This window comes from Coturnix japonica, chromosome 1, assembly GCF_001577835.2.
Source record: "Coturnix japonica isolate 7356 chromosome 1, Coturnix japonica 2.1, whole genome shotgun sequence".
Classification (NCBI taxonomy): Eukaryota; Metazoa; Chordata; class Aves; order Galliformes; family Phasianidae; genus Coturnix; species Coturnix japonica.
This window is the reverse complement of record NC_029516.1, coordinates 88,174,423-88,198,151: the sequence shown is the minus strand read 5'-3', so window position 1 is coordinate 88,198,151 and position 23,729 is coordinate 88,174,423. Positions and strand designations below refer to the sequence as shown.

General features: G+C 40.0%; 2 protein-coding genes across 6 annotated transcripts in view; one reads left to right on the top strand and one right to left on the bottom strand.

The window, feature by feature from the left end:
- The first annotated feature begins 9,962 nt into the window (after positions 1-9,962).
- On the top strand, positions 9,963-17,340 carry HSPA13 (heat shock protein family A (Hsp70) member 13). Its single transcript, XM_015880313.1, has 5 exons — positions 9,963-10,001; positions 10,613-10,953; positions 11,657-11,870; positions 12,459-12,626; positions 13,836-17,340. Exons 2-5 carry the CDS (start codon positions 10,669-10,671, stop codon positions 14,504-14,506), a joined length of 1,338 nt encoding a protein of 445 aa, XP_015735799.1. The 5' UTR covers positions 9,963-10,001; positions 10,613-10,668; the 3' UTR covers positions 14,507-17,340.
- The window catches only part of LOC107322334 (multidrug resistance-associated protein 1-like), a 36,571-nt gene continuing 27,451 nt past the window's right edge, over positions 14,610-23,729 (bottom strand). For 3 of the 5 annotated variants that reach the window (XM_032448455.1, XM_015880289.2, XM_015880297.2), the window contains 6 exons: positions 23,347-23,448; positions 22,326-22,469; positions 21,053-21,211; positions 20,176-20,342; positions 19,053-19,247; positions 14,610-18,534 (listed from right to left, as the gene is read on the bottom strand). In XM_032448455.1, the coding sequence (XP_032304346.1) occupies positions 18,423-18,534; positions 19,053-19,247; positions 20,176-20,342; positions 21,053-21,211; positions 22,326-22,469; positions 23,347-23,448 (879 nt within the window). In that variant the 3' untranslated portion in view covers positions 14,610-18,422. The remainder of the gene's footprint in view (positions 18,535-19,052; positions 19,248-20,175; positions 20,343-21,052; positions 21,212-22,325; positions 22,470-23,346; positions 23,449-23,729) is intronic. The other 2 variants (XM_015880260.2, XM_015880269.2) reach the window with 1 other exon arrangement.

The following is a 23,729-nucleotide window of genomic DNA, read 5'->3' as shown; positions in this document are numbered from 1 at the left end:
CAGTGTTATTCTAATATTCTTCATTACAAAAACTGACAGCCGTCTAGAGATGTCAGCATCTATGAAAGAGATGCTGCACTGTGGTGAAAGCTGAATGGGGTGACTGGGTCTGGTAGGCAGTACAGAAATCAAATTACCATCAAGTACCGTGGGCTGATTTTTAACATCTTTTCTCTTGCTGAGTGGTGTCTTACTCTATAACTGGGTCACTGAAATTAATGGAACTGCTTGCAAGTGAAACACTGCTTGATGCACGTTAAAGCAGCAGAGCCTGACCCACAGTATGTGTTCAAACATCACCTTAAATTTTAATGTATCATGTCAGACTCAAGGGTTTTTAAAAATGATTATTAATTTAGAAATTCATTCCTTACTGAGATCAGGCCTTTTTTATTTTTCTTACTAGATGCACAAATATCTGTAGAGGAAATGTGTGAGGATTTGGCCACTTGTTATTAAAAACTCCATTTCCATGCTTGTGTAATCCATTTTCACCATAGGTTTTGAGTGCAAGGAGTTTATTGCTGATGAAAAGGCAGTAGAGCCTGAGGGCTGCTTGGGAACTCCAGACAGACAGAGGCCTTAAAGGGGAGGGTGTTTTCCTCCAGCATCTGAGGGTGAGCAAGGAAAGGGCTGTATGAGACAGAATTCATTTACACTGCACCAAAGTATTGGGTTTGAGCATGTCACTTAAAACACACTTAACTTTTGGACTGAAGGGTCATGAAATACTCTTGTCCCTGTTAGGAGATAATTGGCCAAACAACTGCATCAACTGTGCTTGGAATGAAAGGGTTCCCTAATTATAAGCACCACCTTTATGACCACACAAGGGAAACGTTTGAAAAGGATGAGACTGAAATAGGATAAGAAAAGTTTCTTCAAGAACAGACACATCAGAAGCAAAGATTCTTCTGTTTTGATGCATCGCTGACATTTTCTAAAAATGGACATAATGGTGTCACCTCTGAGATGTTAGAAAAAGATGAAATTGCTTGGATTCCAGCCATGGAAAGAGAACAACCCATTGAGGGACACGGATAAGGACCTCCTGGCATTATGGAATGATTTTAGAGAAGGGACAGACGCTTCTCTTGGGGTAAAAGAGAGACAGTGAACGTGAGAACTGCTGTGTAAGTAGGGCTATAGTTACTATTTTGGAGCAGCACTGAGTTATGTGCACTTGCTTATTATATAATGCATTCTAATGTTAAAAATATCTACATGGAAATAAAAATAAACAGTAAGGTTTAGGGATTAGAATCATGGAATCTTAGAATCACTCAGGTTGGAAAAACCTAAAAGATCATCAAGTCCAACCACAAACTAACCATAGTACCCTAACAACCCTCTGCTAAATCATGTCCCTGAGCACCACATCCAAACAGTTTTTAAACACATCCAGGGATGGTGACTCAATCATCTCCCTGGGGAGCCTATTCCAGTGCTTAACAACCCTTTTTGTAAAGAAGCTTTCCTGATATCCAAACTAAACTTACCCTGGCACAACTTGACGTCATTTCCCCTCGTCCTGTCACCTGTCACCAGTGAGAAGAGACCAACCCCGCTCTTGCTGTAAGCACCTTTTAGGTATTGGAAGAGAGCAATAATGTCTCCCTTCAGCCTTCTTTTCCCCAGACTAAGCAGGACTTCAGTCTCTCCTCATAGGGCATATTCTCTGGGCCCTTCACAAGCTTTGATGCTCTTCTTTGGACCTGCTCCAACACCTCAATGTCCGTTCTGTAATGAGGTGCTCAAAACTGAACACAGTACTCGAGGTGAGGCCTCACTAATGCTGAGTAGAGGGGCAGGATGACTTCCCTAGTACTGCTCACCACACCATTCCTGATACAAGTCAGGATGCCACTGTTGTTCTTGGCCACATGTACACATTTTAAGCTATGCAGCTGAGAATTCTCTTGGTTTTGCTCATCATTAATAAAAATTATCATTCTTGAGGAACACACTGGTTTATCTAACATAATGAGCAAAAGAGCTGCCACAGGAGGTGCTATGAAACATTAAAATACATAAATTCTTGGAAGGTATTTATAGTGTACAAAGGCACTTGGAAAGTTAGTCCTAATACTTATTTTGTACAGGTTGGCCAATACTGCAACTTGAAAGTCATCACTGCTTCTATTTACTCTTACTGTCAATCTGAAAGTCCAGTCTTAGGCATCCACAACTTTTAGTCTTATACAAGACAGCTCACATCAAGAATTCAGTTCACTAGGTCTTGACAGGTACTTTTTTTTATTTATTGAATAGCACAGCGAGTTTATATATATATTTCAGGATAACACAGGAGTTGGTTGCCTTAGTAACAGGATATCTCGTCCATTATGTTTAGTATTCATTCAGAACTGGAAATTTATACTTTATTGAGAAGAAATGTGGTATTTTTGTTAGTCTACCCACTATTTATGCCCATCAGCAGCGAATGTATGCTGTGTAGCCAGACTTTCCATGTGTAAGTTACGTGAAACCTCTGAGAAGACAGTATGCAGAAATGAAATCAGGGCACCAGGTGTAATGTACTTCTGTTGCAGGTATTTTGAGAGGAAAAAATTGTTCCGAGAGTTTAATACGCTTCACTAAAGATACTCCTTGTCTCATAATTCTAATCCCACCAGTAAAAGCATTTATTTCCCATGGTTTCATATTCTGATGAAAAAAAAAAAACCTACAGAAAATAGTTATGGAAGAGAATATTTCTATAATGCCAATTTCCACAACTGTCATAAAATGCAATGCAGACTTAAAATACTGTTGAATACGATGTTTTGCCTGACATTGGTGGGGGGAGAAGAAGTAAGGGAACAGCTGAAGGGATGTTTCAAAGCATTCTTTGGCCTTCTGGGAGAAGCAAGGAATTAGTTTAGGCTTCATCAGTTAAAATGCAGGAGAAATTTGAATTAAGCAGAAAACATCCATTTAATTTTAAATATAGCCAGAATGCCAAAAGGTTTAAATGCATTCTTTTGCAAAAATGCCACGAGATTTTTCATGCTCCAAACAAACCTTCAGAGACTAAGCAGGACCTACTGCCTGCAGTTGCTTCACGCTGCCTGCAGGACTGCAGGACCAGAGGAGGGCTTTTTGCAGGGGAAATGACACCTGCTGAAGCAATGAACCTTGCTCACAAATCTAAGCTCCACTCCCTCTGCCTCTGATGGATTTTAGACCAGATCCTAAGGACAGAATCTGCCCATTCCCACTTGTCCAGCAAGAACATATGGTGGTGAGGGAGCCACCCAGGGGGGCTGGCAGCCCCAGGCACCAGGGCTGAGGCTGGACAGGCACAAGCAGCACCAGCTCACTTGGCACCCCACGTCTGGTAATGGTCTGGGCACCGCTTCTTGCTCACAGGACTACTACACCAGTGAAAAATCCATTCCCAGGCTGCTCTCTCATTATAATTTCAGATAATGTAAAATGCTTCTACATTAATATCAATTTAATATCTGATACAGCCTCTTTCATGGTACTGTAGCAGACCCTTACAGGATGATGAACTCCAGTCTAATACAGCTTTTCCTCCTCTAACAACTGTGATCTTCTATCCATTTTGCCATTCACACCAAAGAGTGCCTGTTCAGACAGAAAACCAGAATGTAATAGTCACATAGAATAACTTAAATGTAAAGGCAGATTGAGACAATTTATTCTATGTTAATAAAAGAAGAGTTGGAAAACAGATGTAGAAAGGCACATTGGTGGTTAAAGTACTATCCAACAAGTACAGTCTTTTTCCTTTACTGTGAACTACTTTCTTCCTGACCCTGACTTCTAGAATTTTGTCTGGCTCTAAATACTGTTGCTTAGATGAGTTTGCAAAGGGCTGGTTAACTGCTGAGTAATAAAGTGATCCAAAAGGAGCCCAGCAGATTGTTACTGAGGGTGATGTGCTTCCTCAAGGGGGCAGGCAGGTGAATCAGGATGTCAGGTGCGCAGGGCTCCCCATGCCCAGTGAGCTGGAAAACTGCTGGTGGCGCACAACACTAGGGAGGGTGCAGAGGCTGAGCTGCATAGAGACCAATAATAGGAGAAGCAGAGGTGCAAAAGAGTTTCGTAGAAGAAATCCCTTCCTTGAACTTGTGCATAAAAAGAAAACTGTTCTTGTTTAAGTTGCCTTTGCTGCCCTGTCAGACAGTGAAAGCATCATGCTCCAGACAAAAAGGAAAAGAAAGCTTTTGCCTAATGAAAATTCCAGAAAAAAATAGATGTGCTTTGCTTGTCTTGATGAACTAAACTATAAAAGCAGTCACATAGAAGAAGGCTAATCCATAACATCCATACTCACACACAGAAGTCAGAAGGAGGAAATGGGATGGCAGTGAATTGCCAGCTTCCAGTGGCTGCAGGTAACACTCAGTTCAGTGATATTTTATGGAAGATCTACCATAGGAAATTAAATTACCAAAGAGGTTTAACTATTTGGCTCCTAGTCATGTACTCTTTGGAACTATCTGGACATGCCATATTTCCTCTGAATTCAGCAGAAATATTTAGTACAACTTCAAGAAGGTGCATGTTACTGACTGTGCACACATGGGATGATATATGATATACAAATTATCTTTTGCTTTAAATGAGTGAAACAGCAGCAAGGATTCAGATGTAGATTGCTCAGTTTAGATTATTTATTACCACTGAACTTGCAAAATCTTTATTTACCATTTGCTTTTATTTTGCTGATATGCCTACAGTACCTACCAGTATATCCATTGCAGGTACTAACTAAGGTGCCATCTAACTACTGTGTTTTCCTCCTTCCCTTCCCTTCCCTTCCCTTCCCTTCCCTTCCCTTCCCTTCCCTTCCCTTCCCTTCCCTTCCCTTCACTTCCTCTCCTTCCCTTCCCTTCCCTTTCCCCCCCCTTCCCCCCCCTTCCCCCCTCCCCCCTTCCCCCCTCCCCCCTTCTTCCTTCCTTCCTTCCTTCTTCCTTCTTCCTTCTTCCTTCTTCCTTCCTTCCTTCCTTCCTTCCTTCCTTCCTTCTCCTTCCTCCTTCCTTCCTTCCTTCCTTCTTCCTTCCTTCTTCCTTCCTTCCTGTCCTTCCTTCCTTCCTTCCTTCCTTCCTTCCTTCCCTCCATGCTTCCTTCCATGCTTCTTTCTGTATCTACCTCTATCCCACACTTTTCCTGTCGTACCTAACTAATTTTGAAATTAAAGCGTGGAAGTTGGTTGCTGTAGCACACAGCAGAGAGAGGACAGATAGCACATTGCATTAGTCCTCGGATCCCTTGTAGTGAACCAAGGCTAAGGTACTGATGCTGCTTGATACAAACTGAATCTGTGACTCCTTGTGGGAGAGAAAAACAGCTATTGGGTGAGGTAACGGGTAAGGAGAGAAATGAAATAAGTTTGCTTTTCCTGCAGCAGAGGCTTTCAAGGTCCTTGGGAAAGGTAAAATCTGAAAGAGTCAACATCCGTCAGCTCTGCTCACTTTGGGACTGACTGACAGCAAGAAATGAGCTATTATAGTGAGACTAGAAATATTTGGAGCTTTTCCAGACATATGAAGAGATGCATTCTCTACCCAGCAATTCAGTGGAAATTAATTTACTTCTATTACATTCTTCTGAGATGGCAAAATCCCTCTGTCTCTCTCATTCTACTGTTTAATTCTTATTATTGGTACTGTGGGAGCACCTCGGCATGCTGATAGCCCCAGGCCCTTTTTTACTGTGTGCTAAAAAGAGCAAAAAAGAAAAGACAGACCCTCCCTGCTCAATCAGACTGTTTGCAGACTATCAAAATGTTTCTTAGAACGGTAACATAAACATCCTGGTACATTTTTAACACTATTTTGTATTCTGCAAGAAAAAATTCTGAAGCTTAAGGGCTCAGTGCCCACAGATCTGCTGGCACGCAGATTGCACATATCTTGTAAAGTCTACTACGGCGCTGGTGTGTGCATACGCAGCAGCTGATTTTTCAAATGGGCAGAAGCATGCACTTGCATACCTGAGCAGCAGGACCAAGCCAAAAGCATGAGGATGAATTATTGGCTGTAAGAAGGTATTGATGCAGTCCAGCAGACCCGTACACAGCACAATCATTCAAGAAAGAGAGGGTGAGCTGGCACGGGGCTTTTATTTTATTGTGATTGCAAAGAGAGGCTCATTTCTGCTTTGGTGGATGGATCATTTTCAGCAGCAAAGCACTCTTTTTTTTTTTTTTTCTTCTAGAATGGCTCTAACTTTACAGTATCTGCTTCCAACAAACTTCTCTCCAGGCTAAACAGACACTTGCTACTCACATGACAGCGTGCAAGGGAGTGATGTTGAGAAAAGAAGACATGCCATAGCTAACATCTTTGCTTGTCTTGTAAGAGTAATCTGACTAATGTCGGAATGATTCCATCAACGTTGTCAGAAATAGGTTTAAGAACCCTGCAGGTACATTGTAAGCCTTAGCATAGGCAAAGACTCATGCAGAGCAGACATCAATTGACTAGAGGTGCTGGGAAGGTATGAAGCAACATTAAGGACCTTGACTCAGGCTGATGAGCCTTAGTTTTCTTTTTGTGTGCTCTCAAAATTTCTTTCCCCATATCAGATAGAGTACATAGGAGGCACTGTGGGATATGCTGTCAAGTGCTGTTGGTTCTACATATCGCACTCAGAAATAGAACCAGACTGAGTTTGTATAACTCAAGATGCGCTTGCTCACGTCTTAGTCATATCTGAACTATGTATCGGTTACACTGAAGTATGCTGGATGTTCAGAAAATAATGACAGCTCCAGTTCCTGCACACAGCTGTAATTCCTGTACTTTAAAGACAATAAGGAATTACCATTACCACTTTCCCCAAAGAGTAATGTACAAATGAGGATACTTCTGTCCCATTAGCTCTTTGCTGGCTACCCATGATACAAGTCTGTATGGGAAATTGGTAATCACAGCCTGAACCTCTGATTACCCAACTGAGGCAAGTGTTGGGTTATCTGTGGGAGCACAGGTGAGAGTAATTTAGCTGTGCTCCCGGAAGGGGTGGAGCTTGATTCCACCTCCTCTAGACCTCATTTAAGGGCTGACCACCACTAAGGCAGTTTCTCTCTTGGAGATTGCTCCCTGGTGGAGATTGCCTCAGCATTCCCCAGCAAAGGCATCCATATTGGTGAGTTTTTCCTCATAAATAACCTTTTGAATTTCTGTTATTGTCTTTGTGTCATTCCACATTACGTGAGACTCTTTCCTTGAAGGCATGGAAGAAGGTTGATTCTGTAGGGACCTCTCCTAACTGATGTTTGATACATCTCATTTGAAACTATGCTTGGTCTCCATGCTCCCTGTTCTTGAATTATATAGTCAATTTCTGTGTTCCTCTACTTCACACTGTGCAAAGAACAACCTATTCTATTACTTATTGTTTCTTTTGTATACTTAGATTACAAATAATTTTGGTTGTGGAGTAACTCTTCTGTGACAGTAGGTATGACACAGCACAGTTACTCCTAGTGTACCAGAATACTATTTCTAAGTGTTAAATGAAATTGATTGTCTGTGCCAGTGATTCATCAGGAAGGCCCGAATGTTCTTATCCCATGTACAAACTCACTGGTGCCCTCTGGGTGATGCTTTCAGGAAAAGAAAAGAATCATTGTAAAATAACTATTCCGAGGCATCAGTATCCCACAAACAGAAAAGAAGGACTTTTCTCCACCCAAGCATTTTGCAAAACCTCTCAACCTTGGCCTGGGGAGCTGCGTGTTAAACTAGCTATATCAAAGTGCATTCCTCTGTTTATCCTGTTGTTGTCACGCCCAGTAGATAAAATTGATACATCTGACTGATGTATGTATTTCATATACACACCACAAAGCAAATGAGAAAATGGCCTCCTGGGAGAATGCTAAGAACTCTTGTTCATTATCATTATCACTCTCATGATTCAAGCAGATGATAAGACTCCCAATTATATCCTTGTTCCTGTGCTCCAGGTTGTGATTTGCAGCGCATAGGTTCACCAGGGAGGTGGTTGAATCGCCATCCCTGGATGTGTTTAAAAGCCATTTGGATGTGGTGCTCAGGGATATGATTTAGCAGAGGGTTGTTAGAGTTAGGGTACTATGGTTAAGCTGTGGTTGGACTTGATGATCTTCAAGGTCTTTTCCAACCTGGGTAATTCTATGATTCTATGATTGATATTCCTGTCACGCTGTTAGTGCAATATGGCTGCCCCTGATTCTAGATGGCACACCTTTGTTCAGTTTCTGCTGAGCTATGTGCTCCAGACCTATGGACAAATTTAATCCAAGATCCAGGCCCAGCAAGTCAGGCTGCTGATGGGTGGGGAGGGAGCAGCATTCAGCTCTTGGCCTTGCAACATCTGCCATAAACAGCACTGCAGCGGAGCAAAAGAGAAGCTCCCAAGACCAGTGAAAATCCCATTCTGCTCACAGGTCTTTTTTTTTTTTTTTCCTGAACTGCCTCTGGGTTATTCTACGACTGCAACTGTACTCATGAGAGAGGAAATAAAAATTTCATTGTTAACCTCAAAATGATTTCACAAGGGTTCAGTGAAATGGAGATGTTAAGAGAATTAAACAAACTGCATTGAAAAATGAGACACCATTTTCATGACTTATGCCTTTACAAGAATTTGGATAACGACTGCAAAAGGTTAATACGCTTTATATGAATCTGCAGGTTAGCCTTAAATGTAAAAGAGCAATCCTGCATAGCAGGGACATCTGCTGGAAACTTGACGCCATTGTCTCACTCCTGCTTTTGGCTGTGAATCCCAGAGCAGCCCTGCAGCAACACGCAGTGCCGCCAGCTGGAGAGCAGGTTTGTGTCTGATTAAGGATTCCCTGCACACCTTCACAACAACCAGGCAGTGGGAGCAAGAGATCTTTAAGCTATACTCGGGAATTTAAATGGAAACTTTTGCATCTCAATTGAAGGTTACACTTTTCTTCCAACCGCCTGACATTGAACTGTCTGTCACGGAGGAAGATTGGACACTGATGAAATCCTTCCCTTCCCTGACTAGATACAGCTGGAGAAGGCCAATGTTTTAATTATGTTGAGAAGACAGTGCTCTGCATGTCATTGTGGTGTTACAGAATCACAGAATGACCCGGGTTGGAAGGGACCTCAAGGATCATGTAGTTCCAACCCCCCTGCCTGGCAGGGCCACCAAACATACACACTTCTACTAGACTCAGGTTGCCAGGGCCCGGTCCCACACCTGGTCCTGACAACACCCTCCAGGACGGGCATCACAACCCTCCCTGGGCAGGCCTGTTCCAAGGACCTTAACCCACTCTCCTAAGTGAAGCCCACCCTTTATGGGATTTAACATCCCAAACATGAGGTTCAGCTTAAAGCATTGATGTCAATGGTCTCTTAGGAGACATGACCACACACAACCTCACCTGGGCAGTGGCTCCCAGTCTCTTCCATGCGTGTCCCTGCACAGTGGAGCACAGTCTGATCAAACAGAGCAAAACTCTGTTTTGCCCACAGTCTGGTTTCTGTGTGTTCTGATTTTGGACAGCGTTTTGGAAAGGACTGCGATGGTGCAGTCTGAGTCTACCCATGGAAGAGGAAGCCCCGTTCTTGTTCCAATGCAGGGAAGAGAACGCTTCAGAAGCACAAGATCTCAATGGTGTTTGGAGCGGCTCCTGGGTGCGCCCACCGATGGAATTAAAGACACAAAACTACCGCTCCCGGGGAAGCACCGTGAGGGCGGCCGGACCCCGTTCTGCGCATGCGCCTAAGTAGGTACCACGCATCCTCCCCACCGACCGCTGCTCGTGACCCTCCTCTCAGCCCATTGGACAGAGCCCTCCCTGTGCCTCCTGGGAGCTGTAGTTTTTCTTCTACGACCAGCCCTCGAGTGCAGGCAGGGCTGGGTGGGCAGCGGCGCCCACTACAATTCCCGGCGTGCCACGCGGCGCGGCCGGAAGGACCGTCAGCAGTCGGTGTTGGACCGTGCTGCGGCAGCCGGCGAGCAGCGATGCGCGGCGCAGCATCCGGCGGTGCTGGGTTGCGTGCGGGCAGCAGAGCCGGGGGCTTTGAGGCCTCATTGGGGTCGGCAGGAAGGGGGAAGGGTGCCCCCAGCTCCCTGGCCTGAGCCCGGGGCGCGGTCTTCGCTCGCTGTGGCTCTGCAGGCCTAGTGCGCGCCTTGCCGGCCCGGAGCGGCTTTTCGTGATGGTTCCGTTATGGTTTTATTTTCGTTCTACGTTGGTTACGTGTGAAATGGCTCTCACGGGGATGGGGCTGAAACAGGGGTGAGCGTGTATGTGGGTCTCCCTGTTCTAAGATTCCTGATGGACCTTGGAGAGGAGCTGCCTTGAATTGGAGAGCTTGGTCACAGAATCCACAGAATGACCCGGGTGGAAGGGACCTCAAGGATACACTTTTCTACGAAGATCAGGTTGCCATGGGCCCCGTCCAACCTGGTCTTGAACACCTCCAAGGACGGGGCATCCACAACCTCCCTGGGCAGCCTGTTCCAGGGCCTAACCACTCTCCTAGTGAAGAAATTGTCATTTCCGTGTGGTTTCTGTACACCCTCATTAACTGGGTTTCCTATCAGAATCGTTCATAAGCAATTACTCCCAAAATAGTAATTAACCTATTAATTTGTGTTTCAGGTTCGGCAATTCTGGCTCTCCTGCTCGCTGGCTATCTAGCACAACAGTATTTACCAATGCCTACGCCAAAAGTAATTGGGATTGATCTTGGCACAACTTACTGCTCTGTTGGTGTCTTTCTTCCTGGAACAGGGCAGGTGAAGGTTATTGCAGATGAAAACGGGCACAACAGCATTCCAAGTATAGTGTCTTTCACGGACAGAGATGTATACGTCGGATATGATGGCTTGGAACTTGCTGATGCAAATCCTCAGAACACTATATATGATGCGAAAAGATTCATTGGGAAAATCTTCACTTCGGAAGAACTGAAGAGTGAAAGTAGCAGGTATCCATTTAAGGTGAGCAAACATCATCTTTGCTTCTCTCCAGGCAGCGATATGTAGAAAGCTTGAAATATGTAATGCAGAACCAGTTCTTCTGACTCCGAGTCACTTGGCTATATCTGATATGCCTGGAAACCACAAGGTATACCCAGAGAGAAGAGGAGGAAATGCTGGTGGAAGCGGCGTACTTCAGCATTAGAGCTGATGATTTTCTAGGGAACCCTGTCCTCTACTGTGAAATGTGTTTCTAGGTTACATTCCAGCATAAGCTCCAACTCAAAATTTTAAAGAACCCATGGGAAGCTTTATGAGTAGAATTAACTTACTTTCATCTTCAAATCTGCGGTTGTATTGTGTAGTATCAAAGATGATTAAGCAGTTGTTTACAGTCAAGAAATAAAAGTGGTTAATGAAATGGAGAAAGTGCATAGAATCATAGAGGCATAGAATGGTTTGGGTTGGAAGGGACCTTTAAGATCATGTAGTTCCAACCCTCCTTCTATAGGCAGGGACATCTCCCTCTAGACCAGGTTTCTCAAAGCCCCATCCAGCCTGGCCTTGAGTGCTTTCAGGGAGGGGCATCCACAGCCTTTCTGGGTATGTGCATAACCTTCCTATAATAAGTGAGCTGTATGCAAATCTAATATTTGGTGCCAGTGGAGGAGGGAATATAAGAAAAAGATGTCTTACCTATGACTTGTGTTGCTTTTCCTCATAGATTTACAACAACGATGGATCAGCTGAATTTTCTGTAACAACTAATGAAACCTTCCGTGTCACTCCAGAGCAAATCGGCTCTCAGCTGCTACTGAAATTGAAGAGAATGGCAGAAGACCATCTGGGTGTGCCCATTTTGAAGGCAGTCATCTCCGTGCCAGCAGAGTTTGATGAAAGGCAACGGAATGCCACTGTTAAGGCTGCTAACCTTGCAGGTGTTGTCTTTATCTCCAAAATTGTTCTGTGAAGCCTTACATTATGTTTATTTCACTAGTGGTAAAGTCTAGGGAGAACAGAAAGCCTTAGAATGGATTTGTGTTTTATTCTTTAAGATTGCTAATGGTTTTGAAGAACAGCAGCTAACTGCTGAGTGCGAACAGCTGCAGCAGCATAATGCAAACGTAGCTGGCTAGAATAATTGACTCTTGGTCTAAGGATGGTAGTTTTTTTTTTGGTCATCTCCGAATAGGGAGAACATACAGAGCACAATTGGAGGATAATTAAAACACAAGCAGGATGTAGAATCTACTTAGCCAAAGGGTCTCTCAAGAAAGCATATTTGTGTAGATGCCTTCACCTTGACTCTTGTGTCAATCACAGTGTCATCCTGACATTTGTGTAGATGCCTTCATCCCAACAGTGAAGTAGTATTACTTCACGCTTAAATAAGGAAAATAATTTTCTAAGCAATAATACTTGATGAACTATTTCCTTATAGCTGGTGTTTCACTTAGGGTTAGCTCAAAATAACTGAGAAATATAGTGTTTGAAATTGCATGTGACTATTACTTTGCTCTTTTTAGGGCTTGAAATCTTGCGAGTAATCAATGAACCCACAGCTGCAGCTATGGCTTATGGACTTCACAAAGCTGATGTGTTTAATGTCCTGGTGGTAGATTTGGGTGGAGGAACTTTGGATGTGTCTCTGCTGAACAAGCAGGGAGGGATGTTCCTCACACGAGCCATGGCAGGTGAGAAAAATGCTTTACTTTTCTGAAAGAGTAGTGTGAGAAGAAAGATAAGCCAAACATCACCTTCAGGGAGGTTATTTAAGACAAATCAGTCTCACAATGAAGTGCTTGTAACTGCCTTACATATGCAGCCAGGTCTGCAATTGGTTTCACCAGTTAAGAGAAATTCAGTTTTAAACTGACTCCGAGTTATAAATTGGTTTAATTTTATCTGAGGCTGTTGATTTTTACTAATGTAAGTGCCGCTGCTTACAGAAAAGGCTTTGTTCTAAAGCTTTCTATTACCTTTGAGCTGAGAGTATTTACCAAATCAGTTTACTAAAGCTAAGTGCTTTAGAACATCCTTGCCTCGCATTTGGCTCCACTGCAGTTGTGGAGGGCTTGATAACTGCATTCTGTTAACTCATAAGTTTGTTTTTTGTATACATATATGCCACAGTGATTCATCGCTTGGGAAAGAGTTTTGGCAGCAATGTTTAGTAAAATTAGAGTGATTGCACAGCTGCTTTGCAGATGACCCAGATCTGGACAGATCTGAGATGCCACTCTACTTTTAGCATTGCCTTGAATGACTCAATGTCTGATGTCTAGTAAGAGTGGAATAGCAATAGTTGGCTACTTCATTCTGACTTATTTGAATGGATGTCTGTTAAGTGAATTCCTGTTTTCACTCATAGCAGACAGGTAGAAACTTTGAGAGTACTATTCAGTGCAGATGAAAACTGGCAGGCCGCTTTTAAATCTGTTTAATGGAAAGCATGAACAACTGTCTGAAAGGTTTTGGAAATAATGTGCAAGAATAATCTTCTAAAAGTAACTGAGAATACAGACTACTTCTCTCTCTGAAGGCTAACATAAGACATACCTGTTGATAGAACTTGAACCTTACTACTTGCATTTTCTCACTTTCTTTTGCTTTTTTTAATGATATTTCAATATGCTTCTATAGTGTAGAGCTCTTTCTCGTGAATGGATGAAACCATTGAATAACTTCAAAATGTTAAATCTGGAAGTTTCAGTTAATCATGCACTCTTCAGTGGATGACAGTTCTGTCTGTTTTTCCTAGTTCTCTTAGCTTCTGTTCTGTGCTTACAGTCCTAGTACGGTTGCTCTGGCCCTTGAGTTCTATTTGCCACTAAAGAAAAGGTGTGTGCTGCTTTCTGCATTTTCAGAGGTGATGTCTGATGCAGTCTGTTCTGATGTTTTAGGTAACAATAAACTTGGAGGACAAGATTTTAATCAGAGGTTGATGCAGCACTTATACGATCAACTCAATCAAGTTTACGGTTCTCTGCCATCAAGAAAAGAAGAAATACATCGCCTCAGACAGGCTGTGGAAGCAGTTAAATTAAATTTGACTATTCATGAGGCATCTACATTAAGGGTGTCGTTGACTGTGCCAGAAAGGAAGCTTACAAAAGAACTTCCTGAAAGTGAGGTAAAGCCAAATACTGTTCATAACGGCAAGCCTTCACAGAAAACAAAAGACTTGAAAAATAGTGGAGATGCTTCAGATGAAGAAAACAAGTTTGTCAAAGTTGTGTTTGAACGAGAAATTTCTAGAAAACTCTTTGAGATGTTGAACGAGGACCTTTTTAAGAAGATTCTTGTTCCCATTGAGCAGGTGTTGAAGGAAGGCCACCTACACAAAGAGGAAGTGGATGAAATTGTGTTAGTTGGGGGCTCCACCCGGATTCCTAAAATACGTGAAGTTATTCGGGATTTCTTTGGAAAGGAACCTAACACCTCTGTAGACCCTGATCTAGCAGTTGTAATGGGGGTAGCTATCCAAGCAGGAATTGTTGGTGGGTCCTGGCCTCTCCAAGTAAGCGCTATAGAAATTCCCAATAAGCATTTACGAAAGACTAATTTTAATTGAAGATAAACTCTTTCCCATTGCATCCCGTCTCTCCGAAAGCATACTCTGATGGTGCATACTTAACTGTCAGTGAAGCCTAACCTTAGCCATATAATATTCTTTTTTTTTTTTTTTTTTTTTTTTGTAATCTGTTTGAGTTAAATGTTACCTTAAAGGTACGAGTGATTTTTAAAGCTCTGAAGTTGTCTTTGAAGTCATGTTTGCTTCTCGATTGGATACAGAATGGAAATCCTAAAAATGACACGCTCATATCCTTTTGCTAAATTTTATTAGCAAATCTGGAAGAGGTGTTTGCTTCAAAATGGAAGAGTGTGACCAAAGCTTAAAAATAACAGCACTGTAATATAGATGTTCCTGTGTCAAATATACTTTATTTGGAAGAATGTGAAGCAGTGTTAACGCACATAGCAGTGTTGAGCTAAAATCTATTTATTAAAGTGAGTCATTTGAGCATTTAAAAACCTTTTCTAAAAGGCATACTGCAGCTTGAATGAGATTTATGCATTCAGTTGAATCCTCTGCTGTTCATAACAGCATACTAGTTTTATTAAGACCACACAGCAAATTACTGTCTCATGTTTGAGTCAAACCATATTAAGAAATTTAGCTCTTGCTAATGTGGAGTTGCTCAGTGTCTACAATGGCTAACTTCCTGAATCATTCTGGATGGTTAACACATAGGTGCTGCTGCCTTACCCTTAAGAACAAGTGCATATCACCAACTGTTTACCTCCCTCCATTTTAATTGAAAACCACTTTAATTTTATGCATCTTGAAGCTACATGTGTATATTTTCCCTTGAATTTTACCAACATGAGTTAAACTGTTGCACAATTACAAGTGTATGACATCTTTCCCTCCCCCCCAGCTCTGCTGTTTTCAGGGGAAGAAGTGTGGGACCAAATGAACTGCTTGGATGAAGTCTAGTTCCTATTGTCGATGGAAACTCATCCAGCTTTGTCTTGCATTTTAACTAATATCTCTGCTTTAAGTTGGGTCATATTCCTACTCTAAATTGAGCATAGATTAGAGATGGCAGCTGTTCATCCGATAAGGAAGCAGTAACTCAGGATCCGAGGTAACATTTCTTTGGTCTTTATTTTAGGCAAAGACTTTGCCACTCACCTATCTAGCAAATGCAAGAGGAGAAAAGGATGATAAAATTAAAATAAATTATTGTGAAGTTTAGCTTTTAATACGAAAAATTAAAACATTACTTAATGGGCCAAGGGATTCTCTATCTGTTTAGAATAGTGAAGGCATTCAGCTAAGGCTTGTCTTCATCTGTCAGCACAGTATCAGGTAAGCTTTAGTAATGGGTGATTTTAAGCGTTCTCTTGTATCTCCAAAATATAACTTTAAGCGTGCCAAGACATAAAGTGTGGGCTTAGATCTATAGTTTAACCTCTGACCATGTTAAAATAGGCCTATTATTCTCCTGGCAATAGACCAGATCTATGACACTGCCTTCCCAATTGTGCTGATGCAGCTGTTTGCATAGCTGTGGTCTAAACGAACCTTTGAAGTAATCCTATTTAAAACCTCCTGAATTTTAGTTTTGTGCAGCCATTCCATGGGTGGTGTTTAACTTCACAGACATTCTCAAAATGCTGATAACATTTAATTTCACTGAGTTGAAAACTAAAGGGGCTTTTTGGATGCCTTTTTTCTTTCCTTGATGCCTTTTGAAAGTGACCCCATCTTCACATCTGTATGTGAATTCTAGTACAACCTGATAATGTATTAATATAGAATATTGCATGTTTATAAAAGTGAGTGAGTTAAGGGACAAAAGTGAATAGAACTAAAACTCCTGAGTTGAAGGAAGTCTTCTTAGTGAGCTCATGGGTGGATGCCAATACGCAGTACAGTTCTCACATGCAGTTGCCTTGCAGATATATTTGTTTATATTGAATATGTTTCTTCCAAAGTATTTGGAGTCACTGTGGCCTTTCTGCTGCCCTGCTGTAAACTCATCTCAAAATATACTGGAATTTTTGTAGGACTTGAGGTGGTTTTTTGCTTGTTCGTTTAACGCAGGTCTGCTTATTTTACACAGTGCAATAAAGTAGATTAAAATAAAACCACAATGCAGTTGAGCTCAACTATTAAAACTATTTATTTTTTAAACTATTTTTGCAGTTTTGGGGCATGTCAGGCAGAAGTGAGAGTGTAACCTTAAACTGTTTGAACAATGCAAATCAAGGAAGTACATCAGCTTTTAGTATTTCAGTCTGGAGGAGGTTAAAAATCTCTGGTTTTAATCTGGGAGTTGTAAGGATGAGTTGTTTATTTGTATCAAAAAAATAATTAAAATCACAACAGGGTACATTCTTTCAGTTTTCCATACAGATTGAAATTGAAAAGCTACTGTACATCAGATATCTGCCAATGCATCCTTATCCATTCATTTCGCTGAATTCTGCAATCAATTTTGATTTAATCTATATTAATTCTATTTAATCTATATATTATCTATTTTGTCTTTGATCTCACTGCTGTATTTTGGCACAAACAGTCATATCCTAAATATGAGTAGGTTGCTGCACTAAGTGGATGTTTCCAGATACGCAGCTGTAATGCTTATCAGAAGTCTTTCTTTAAATAAATTGATATTTGAAGGCCGAAATCTTTCTACAACCTCTCCTGGAAATCTTGAGTATGGTTGCCTTTGGCATAAAGTGTATGACAAATTTATACAGTTAAAGCTTGTGTTGCAAGTTGAAGCTAAGCTGCCTCATCACCAATATGTTCCCAAATTGTTTCCAAATAGAGATGATGAAATGCATAACCTTTTAGAATGTTTTTAATTAAAGCAATTTCTGTCTTTTGGACCTGTCTTGTTTCAGTTTCCCTGGGAAGTATTTTAACAGCACTGTTTCCCTGTTTTTTCTTTGAATTATGTCAGTCCAGCAGTAAGCACAAAAAAACCCTCTCTCTGCCTAAATAAAGTTTCCATACACTTTGCAGGTCCTCAGATGATTTTCTCTGATGTTGGTACATCATCAAGAGATGTTGGTCTGTTGGTACTGAAGTCATTATCTACCCTAGTATTAACCCTAAAACATTTGTTTAGGAAATAGCACCCAATCTGTGTTTTTTCCAGTTTCTACTGTGCTACTTCTAGGAAAGGGTGGGTTTTGCGGGAAGTGTGAAGGTAAGTAAGAGATGGGGACCCAAGAAGAGCCTTCCTGGGACACTCAACTTCTTTTTGCCTTTGAAATATTGGTATGGCAGTTTTTGCTCTACAGAGAAGCCACTGCTGCCCTCAGGTGGGGGACAAGAAGAGGGGAAGAGATGAAAAGCAAGCAGCTATTCTCTCGCCTTACAAAGTTTGTCTCTATCAGAAAACTGCAATTATCTAGTTTGTTCTTACTCCTAACAAGTTCTAAAGACACTATATTCTCTTAGTCAGCTTGTGCATGCTGTAGTATATTTATTGTACTGCTTCTATGACCATACAATAAGTTATTTGGGGTTTTTATATGTTCACGATTATGTAAGAATGTATTGACTAAATGGGCATAATGACCACACAATTTAATTAAGCACTATTTCTTAATTGAAACACTGTGTGAATTTGTAAAAAATTACATTTTTTACAATCACAAAATCACAAAATTTATTTATTTTTAATCCATCTTTGCTAGTGCAATATTTAAAATATGCCATGAAAATCACTCCTTCATTGTGTTGGTCCAGTACTAACAGAATCAAAATCAGTGATTTGTATAAAAACAGGAAGTTAAATTAAGAAACCTGACCATTACGTATGGACTGTAGTCAGAGTAAACAGTGACGATGTTGTCAGGAACTTTCAAGGTAGTTCATAACATCAGGAATGCTGCATATCTTGAGAGCGAGTACCGGTACACGGAATTCTCATCTTCACTAAGAATTCACTCATTAGTTTTCTTTATCTTGTTATACCCGCCTCTGCAACCATTTCGGAGAAGGCACCCTTTCGTTTTAACAAATTATGAGGTGTATCATACTCTAGAATCCTTCCTGCATCCAGAACAAGCACTCTACAACACAAAAGCATAAAGATTACAGGAGGTAAAGAATTCAACCATATATTCCAGTCCTTCTACAACTACCTACTAACTGGAACTCTTACTTAGAAGATCTATCATTGGTTTCTAAAACTAGTTATGCCCATATTAATAAAACCTTTTGAAAATGGAACATTTGCTCAGTTGGTAAAAATTCTGCAGCGTATCCCTCTGTTCTAGAAAATTAAGTGTTCATAATAGTAGCTAATACTTGCAACTTAGCAGGGAAAAAATTGTAAGCAAAACATGGAAACAGAATCATAGAATTACCCAGGTTGGAAAAGACCTTGAAGATCATCAAGTCCAACCACTGCCTAACCATAGTACCCTAAGTCTTTAAGACTGGTACCCAAGTCTTCTGTGATGCACTGGGCTGTACAGATGCAAAGCTACTAAGGAAAGAAGTATTTGAGTAAATATTATACATCTGCAAACTCATGCATCTAAAAGAAGCCATTAATTTTTAAACAGCATTTCAAAACGTAACTTACCTTTCTGAATCCATGACTGTATGTAATCTGTGGGCTATTGTTAATATCGTGCAGTCGTAAAACTCTCTTTTGATGGTGGACTGCACCAAGTTATCTGTTTCCATGTCAATGGAAGCTGTCGCTTCATCAAGGACTAGGACTTTTTTTTTTCGCAGCAATACACGTGCCAGACAGACCAGCTGTTTCTGGCCAACACTGTTAAAAACCAAGAAGGTCAGTTTAGGCACTTTGAGGATGAGGATAATGATCTTTTTTCTGCTTAGACCTAGACATTGGAGCAGATGCTGTTGACATAAAGCTGGGACTAATATGGAGCAAATCTGTTCCAACTTCTTTAACAACACTTTATACTTCTCAAAACTCTGGAGAAATATGTCCACCTAATTTTGGAAGTTTTTATTCCTTCTCACTCTTCATACCAACAGTAAATATGGAGTGACTTTTAAACCTAGCTTTGCCCTCAACTTCGGTATTCACATTATTATGGGGAATCTGAATAGGCTGGACTGAATATAATAATGTTCCAGGTAAAAGTTTGGATATTCCTGTATGTTACTTCTGGTGAATGTCTTGCAGATATTTCTGAAAATAATCTGTCTTAAAAAACTCAAGTTATTTTTCAATATGCTCCATTTGAAACTGCTTGTCTCTTTGATGCCAAAAGCTTCACCATTTGTCTGAGTCCTTCTATTACAAGTGTCGCTCTCCTTACCTTTCTGTGGGGTAACATTCTACAAATTAAAGACAAGTTGCTTTGCCTAACCACATAGAGCAAAAAAGTTCTCTGTAGTTTTGACTTTTTTTCTTTTAATAAATGAGTAAATGAACATTTTTCTTCCACATCTAAATAGGTGGTATATGAAGCCCCCATTTCCCATTCATTTATCCAATTGAGCTGAAACTACTCCACTTCCTTTGCTTCCCATACAACATAAGCTACAGGACTTCATATAGTTATGACATCAAAGAAAACTGCAAAGAAAGTCCTACTACCAGAATAATTCTATTCAGAGTGGAGAAGGGAAATCTTTACATTGATAGTTTCTGTAATAAATTATCTGGAAAGAAAACACTGTTATACAGTATCAGAAAAGAACTACAACAGCACTTGCTATTTACATGCCTGAGATTTTCACCACCTTCTGAAATCTCATGAAGGAGCTTCTTGGGAAGTGACTGCACAAAACTCTTTAAGCCACACAGTTCCAGTGCCTCCCAAAGTTCATGATCAGAGTGTTTTCCAAGTGGATCCAAGTTTGACTGCAGTGTCCCAGAAAACAAGACAGGATCCTAAATAATATCAGAATTTGAGTACAGAGTTCCAAAACAGACTTAAAGAACATGCCATAACATAACATTGCATCAACATAGGAGAATTAAATAAATAATTTTGGATCTGTTGTAGTTTCCATGGAAATAAATAGGAGGCATTACTTTCAGGGCAAGTTATGTACATACATGATTCATGATTATATATTACTTTATTCCCTGTGAATTAGTGATGCAGTTGAGACTTGAAAACAGCATACATAGATTTACAGATCCTGGAGAACACCAGTTATTCTGGCTAAGATTGTTAAACTAAATCTGGTATAATAAAACTTGGTGTTACATTTTCGGTCTGACCTGTTTTGAGGGTTCTTCCATGTAAATGCCAACATGCAGTAATCATGCATGACAGCACTATACAAGCATTACTAAAAATTACTGTTCAATCGAAAAGTTAAGACTATCAAAAATTGGTTATAAAACCTGACATGCCATTACAGAACCTATATTCAAAGCAGTAACATTCTATCAGAGTTTCATGCCTCTATCTTTTGGCAGTCTGTAGACTTAGGGCTTGTAAATTCTCAAAAACAAATAAATAAATAGATAATTCCTGAAATCAACAAAGTAAAAAAACAAACAAACAAAAAAAAACCACTCCACAAAACTTAAAGGTTTTGTGTTACAAGTACACATACACCCCAAAAAATAATTTCAAAAACACATTTCACCTGTGGAATGATGTTAAGATTTCTACGCAGGTCATGGAGTCCAATAGTTGATATATCAATTCCATCTATAATTATTTTGCCTCCGGATCCCTCTAGAACTCTAAACAAGCAATTTGTGAGTGTCGATTTACCAGCTCCTGTTCTTCCTACAATTCCAACCTGAAACATAAAGTTTTCTGGTAAAGACTATAACTTTCTATGTTATATGCTGAGTGTTGCATATAAAAAGTGACTAATAAATTCAGTTTTAACTTTCAGTTCAAATCCTCAGTTTACTTTTCCAACATTATAGGTAAATAAAATTGTTTAAAAATCACTCTTGCCATGCTTACAATCACAGCTCTCCCTCCAGCCTATGTCTGATTCAATGGGAAGCCTTTATTTACGCCTTCCTTTTGTCTAGCACTCTTCAGCTGAAATTGTTCAGTGTTTCTTGATACCAAACCCCAGTTTAACCCCAGCCTAGTTAATACATAGCTTTTAATACAGTTTTCTACAGAAATATTCAGCACAGTGGACATGAGGATTAATTTCAAATTTGGATCTTCCTTAGAAATGTCCTGTTTGGTTGAAAAATCTGATTGATATGTGATTATTCACTTTCATTAGGAGGAAGACTTTCCTCGGAAGTTTCAAATTAGAACCACTTACTTAAGAGCACCTTCTTTTACAAGCAGAGAGCAAATGTGGAACCAAATGAGTTTTTATCTTCCCTTATCTAACTCTACTAAACTGCCATAATCTAACGTTAATAGTGTTGGGCTGCCACGTTCATGAATACCTCCATTTGCACTTAGTGATTTAATGTCTTCGCCTCTGCAGACACTAAGGATCAGAAAAGATCTAGAACAGTTTCAACCCAATCTTATAAAACAAGTAACATTAAAATAATTAGCATAAATGCTAGAAGTATTTTAACTGCAATATCTTTCCCCATGCCTTTTTTCTTTTTCCCCCCAAATTTCTGAAAGTTAAAAAAAGGTTTATCTCAGATTCAAAGAGATTCTTGTCCATCATAGTATGTGGGGAAGGGTGGGAAGTAAAACATTACCTCTACTTCTGACAGAGATAAGAACTTCTACAGAGTAGGAGAAAATACTTTTTCTTTATTCATTTGTTTTTAGTTTAATATCTTAGTCACTTATAATTTTTTCTGTTCAACATAATCTTGCAATATTTAGTATTGCAGTCTCTTCATATGAGATGTTTTTGAAATAGAAAGTCCAGAAACAGAAGTTTATACTTCTGACTTATTTCTTATTATATACAATACCTTCTCTTTATTCCGTGTTTGAAAGGAAATGTCATTCAGAGCTAAACCAAGATCCTTCCTGTACTGAGCTTTGTAGTTTACAAACTCTATTATTCCTCTATCAGGCCACCCTACTGGTGGTCTTTTTGATGTAATCCATGGTTCCTGGAATTAAAAGCATTGTTATTTTAGTATATGCCAGGAAATAAGTCCCAAATCATTAAAAATAAATAAAAGTTATATACATCTAGAAAGTATGAAAGTTATATACATCTAGAACTCCCAGCAAGTTTGGATAATTCCACTGTGATATAAGGAGAAATTTCTTTCAGTGATGTAGCCAGTAACAATATTCCAACGTTTCTGTTTGTTTTTTAAAGAAAATTATATAGTCATTTAAAAAGCTGAACTGTGTAGTTGCTAACACTTCCCTTATTTGACAGGCAAAGAACTATATTTAATCCATTGTCTAATCTTCCAGGTATTTCCAACACAAATTTTATGAGAAACCTTTTGTTTTAAGGAGTATGAAAGAAAAGCAAGATGTTAACATAAAGAAACAAAAACATGGAGAAGGATAAAATAAAATGAAGACATAGAAGAAGGACTTGTTTCTGAGACAGACTGAGGCTCTTACTTCTCTGGGTACCACTTTCAGAAAAGCACAATAACCAAGGCCAATAGCTTTGAAATAAATGCCTCTTCAGGCATGTGAATAACAACACCTCTCTTCCCTGTCTACCACTCTTAAAATGCCCCTACTGTTTGTCCATAGTATGGAAAGTCGACCTGAGCTGCAGGTGAATTAGTCTTAATAGAAAACCTACTACTAAGAAGGATGCTAAATAATTCACTGGTTCAAACAGACATAAAACTGCTACCTAAAAACAGAATGAATAAGTTGTGTATCAGTGTAAAAATTGACAAAGTATCTAATAAATTATAGCCAGCTTTTACCACACACCAATGTTAAATCAAATCTACGTCATTTTCTTTGTACACAAATTAAATATCCATTTACTATTCCAAAAAGAATGCTCACCTCTTTATCCATGTTTGCATATTCGCAAACTCTTTCAATTGAAACTGCATTGGTCTCGATTTCACATGCTTTACGCACCCAAAAATTTAGACTCTGAATTATCTGAAGTAGAAAGTTGCATTTTAGAATGTAACAATTCAACTATACTACAACACAGCTTAGTGATTTCAAAAATTACCCAAGCTGAATAATTTCACAAGCACAAAGTAATGGTATAATACATGAAAGGAAGAACATATCTGGCTCATATTGTGCGTACACTATTACATCACTTTCTAGATAGAGAACAGTAACAAAACACACATAAAACAATCTATAGTGGAACTGTTGTGCCTGCCAAATTCTTCAAACATGTGGAATGCTTCTGTGGACGGAATCGGTAC

Excerpts from the sequence above, each read along its gene's own strand:
- HSPA13 (XM_015880313.1), top strand. The coding sequence starts at position 10,669 with ATGCCTACGCCAAAAGTAATTGGGATTGATCTTGGCACAACTTACTGC. Across the intron at positions 10,954-11,656 it reads GTAGCAGGTATCCATTTAAG|ATTTACAACAACGATGGATC; the intron begins GTGAGCAAACAT and ends TTTTCCTCATAG. Across the intron at positions 11,871-12,458 it reads TAAGGCTGCTAACCTTGCAG|GGCTTGAAATCTTGCGAGTA; the intron begins GTGTTGTCTTTA and ends TGCTCTTTTTAG.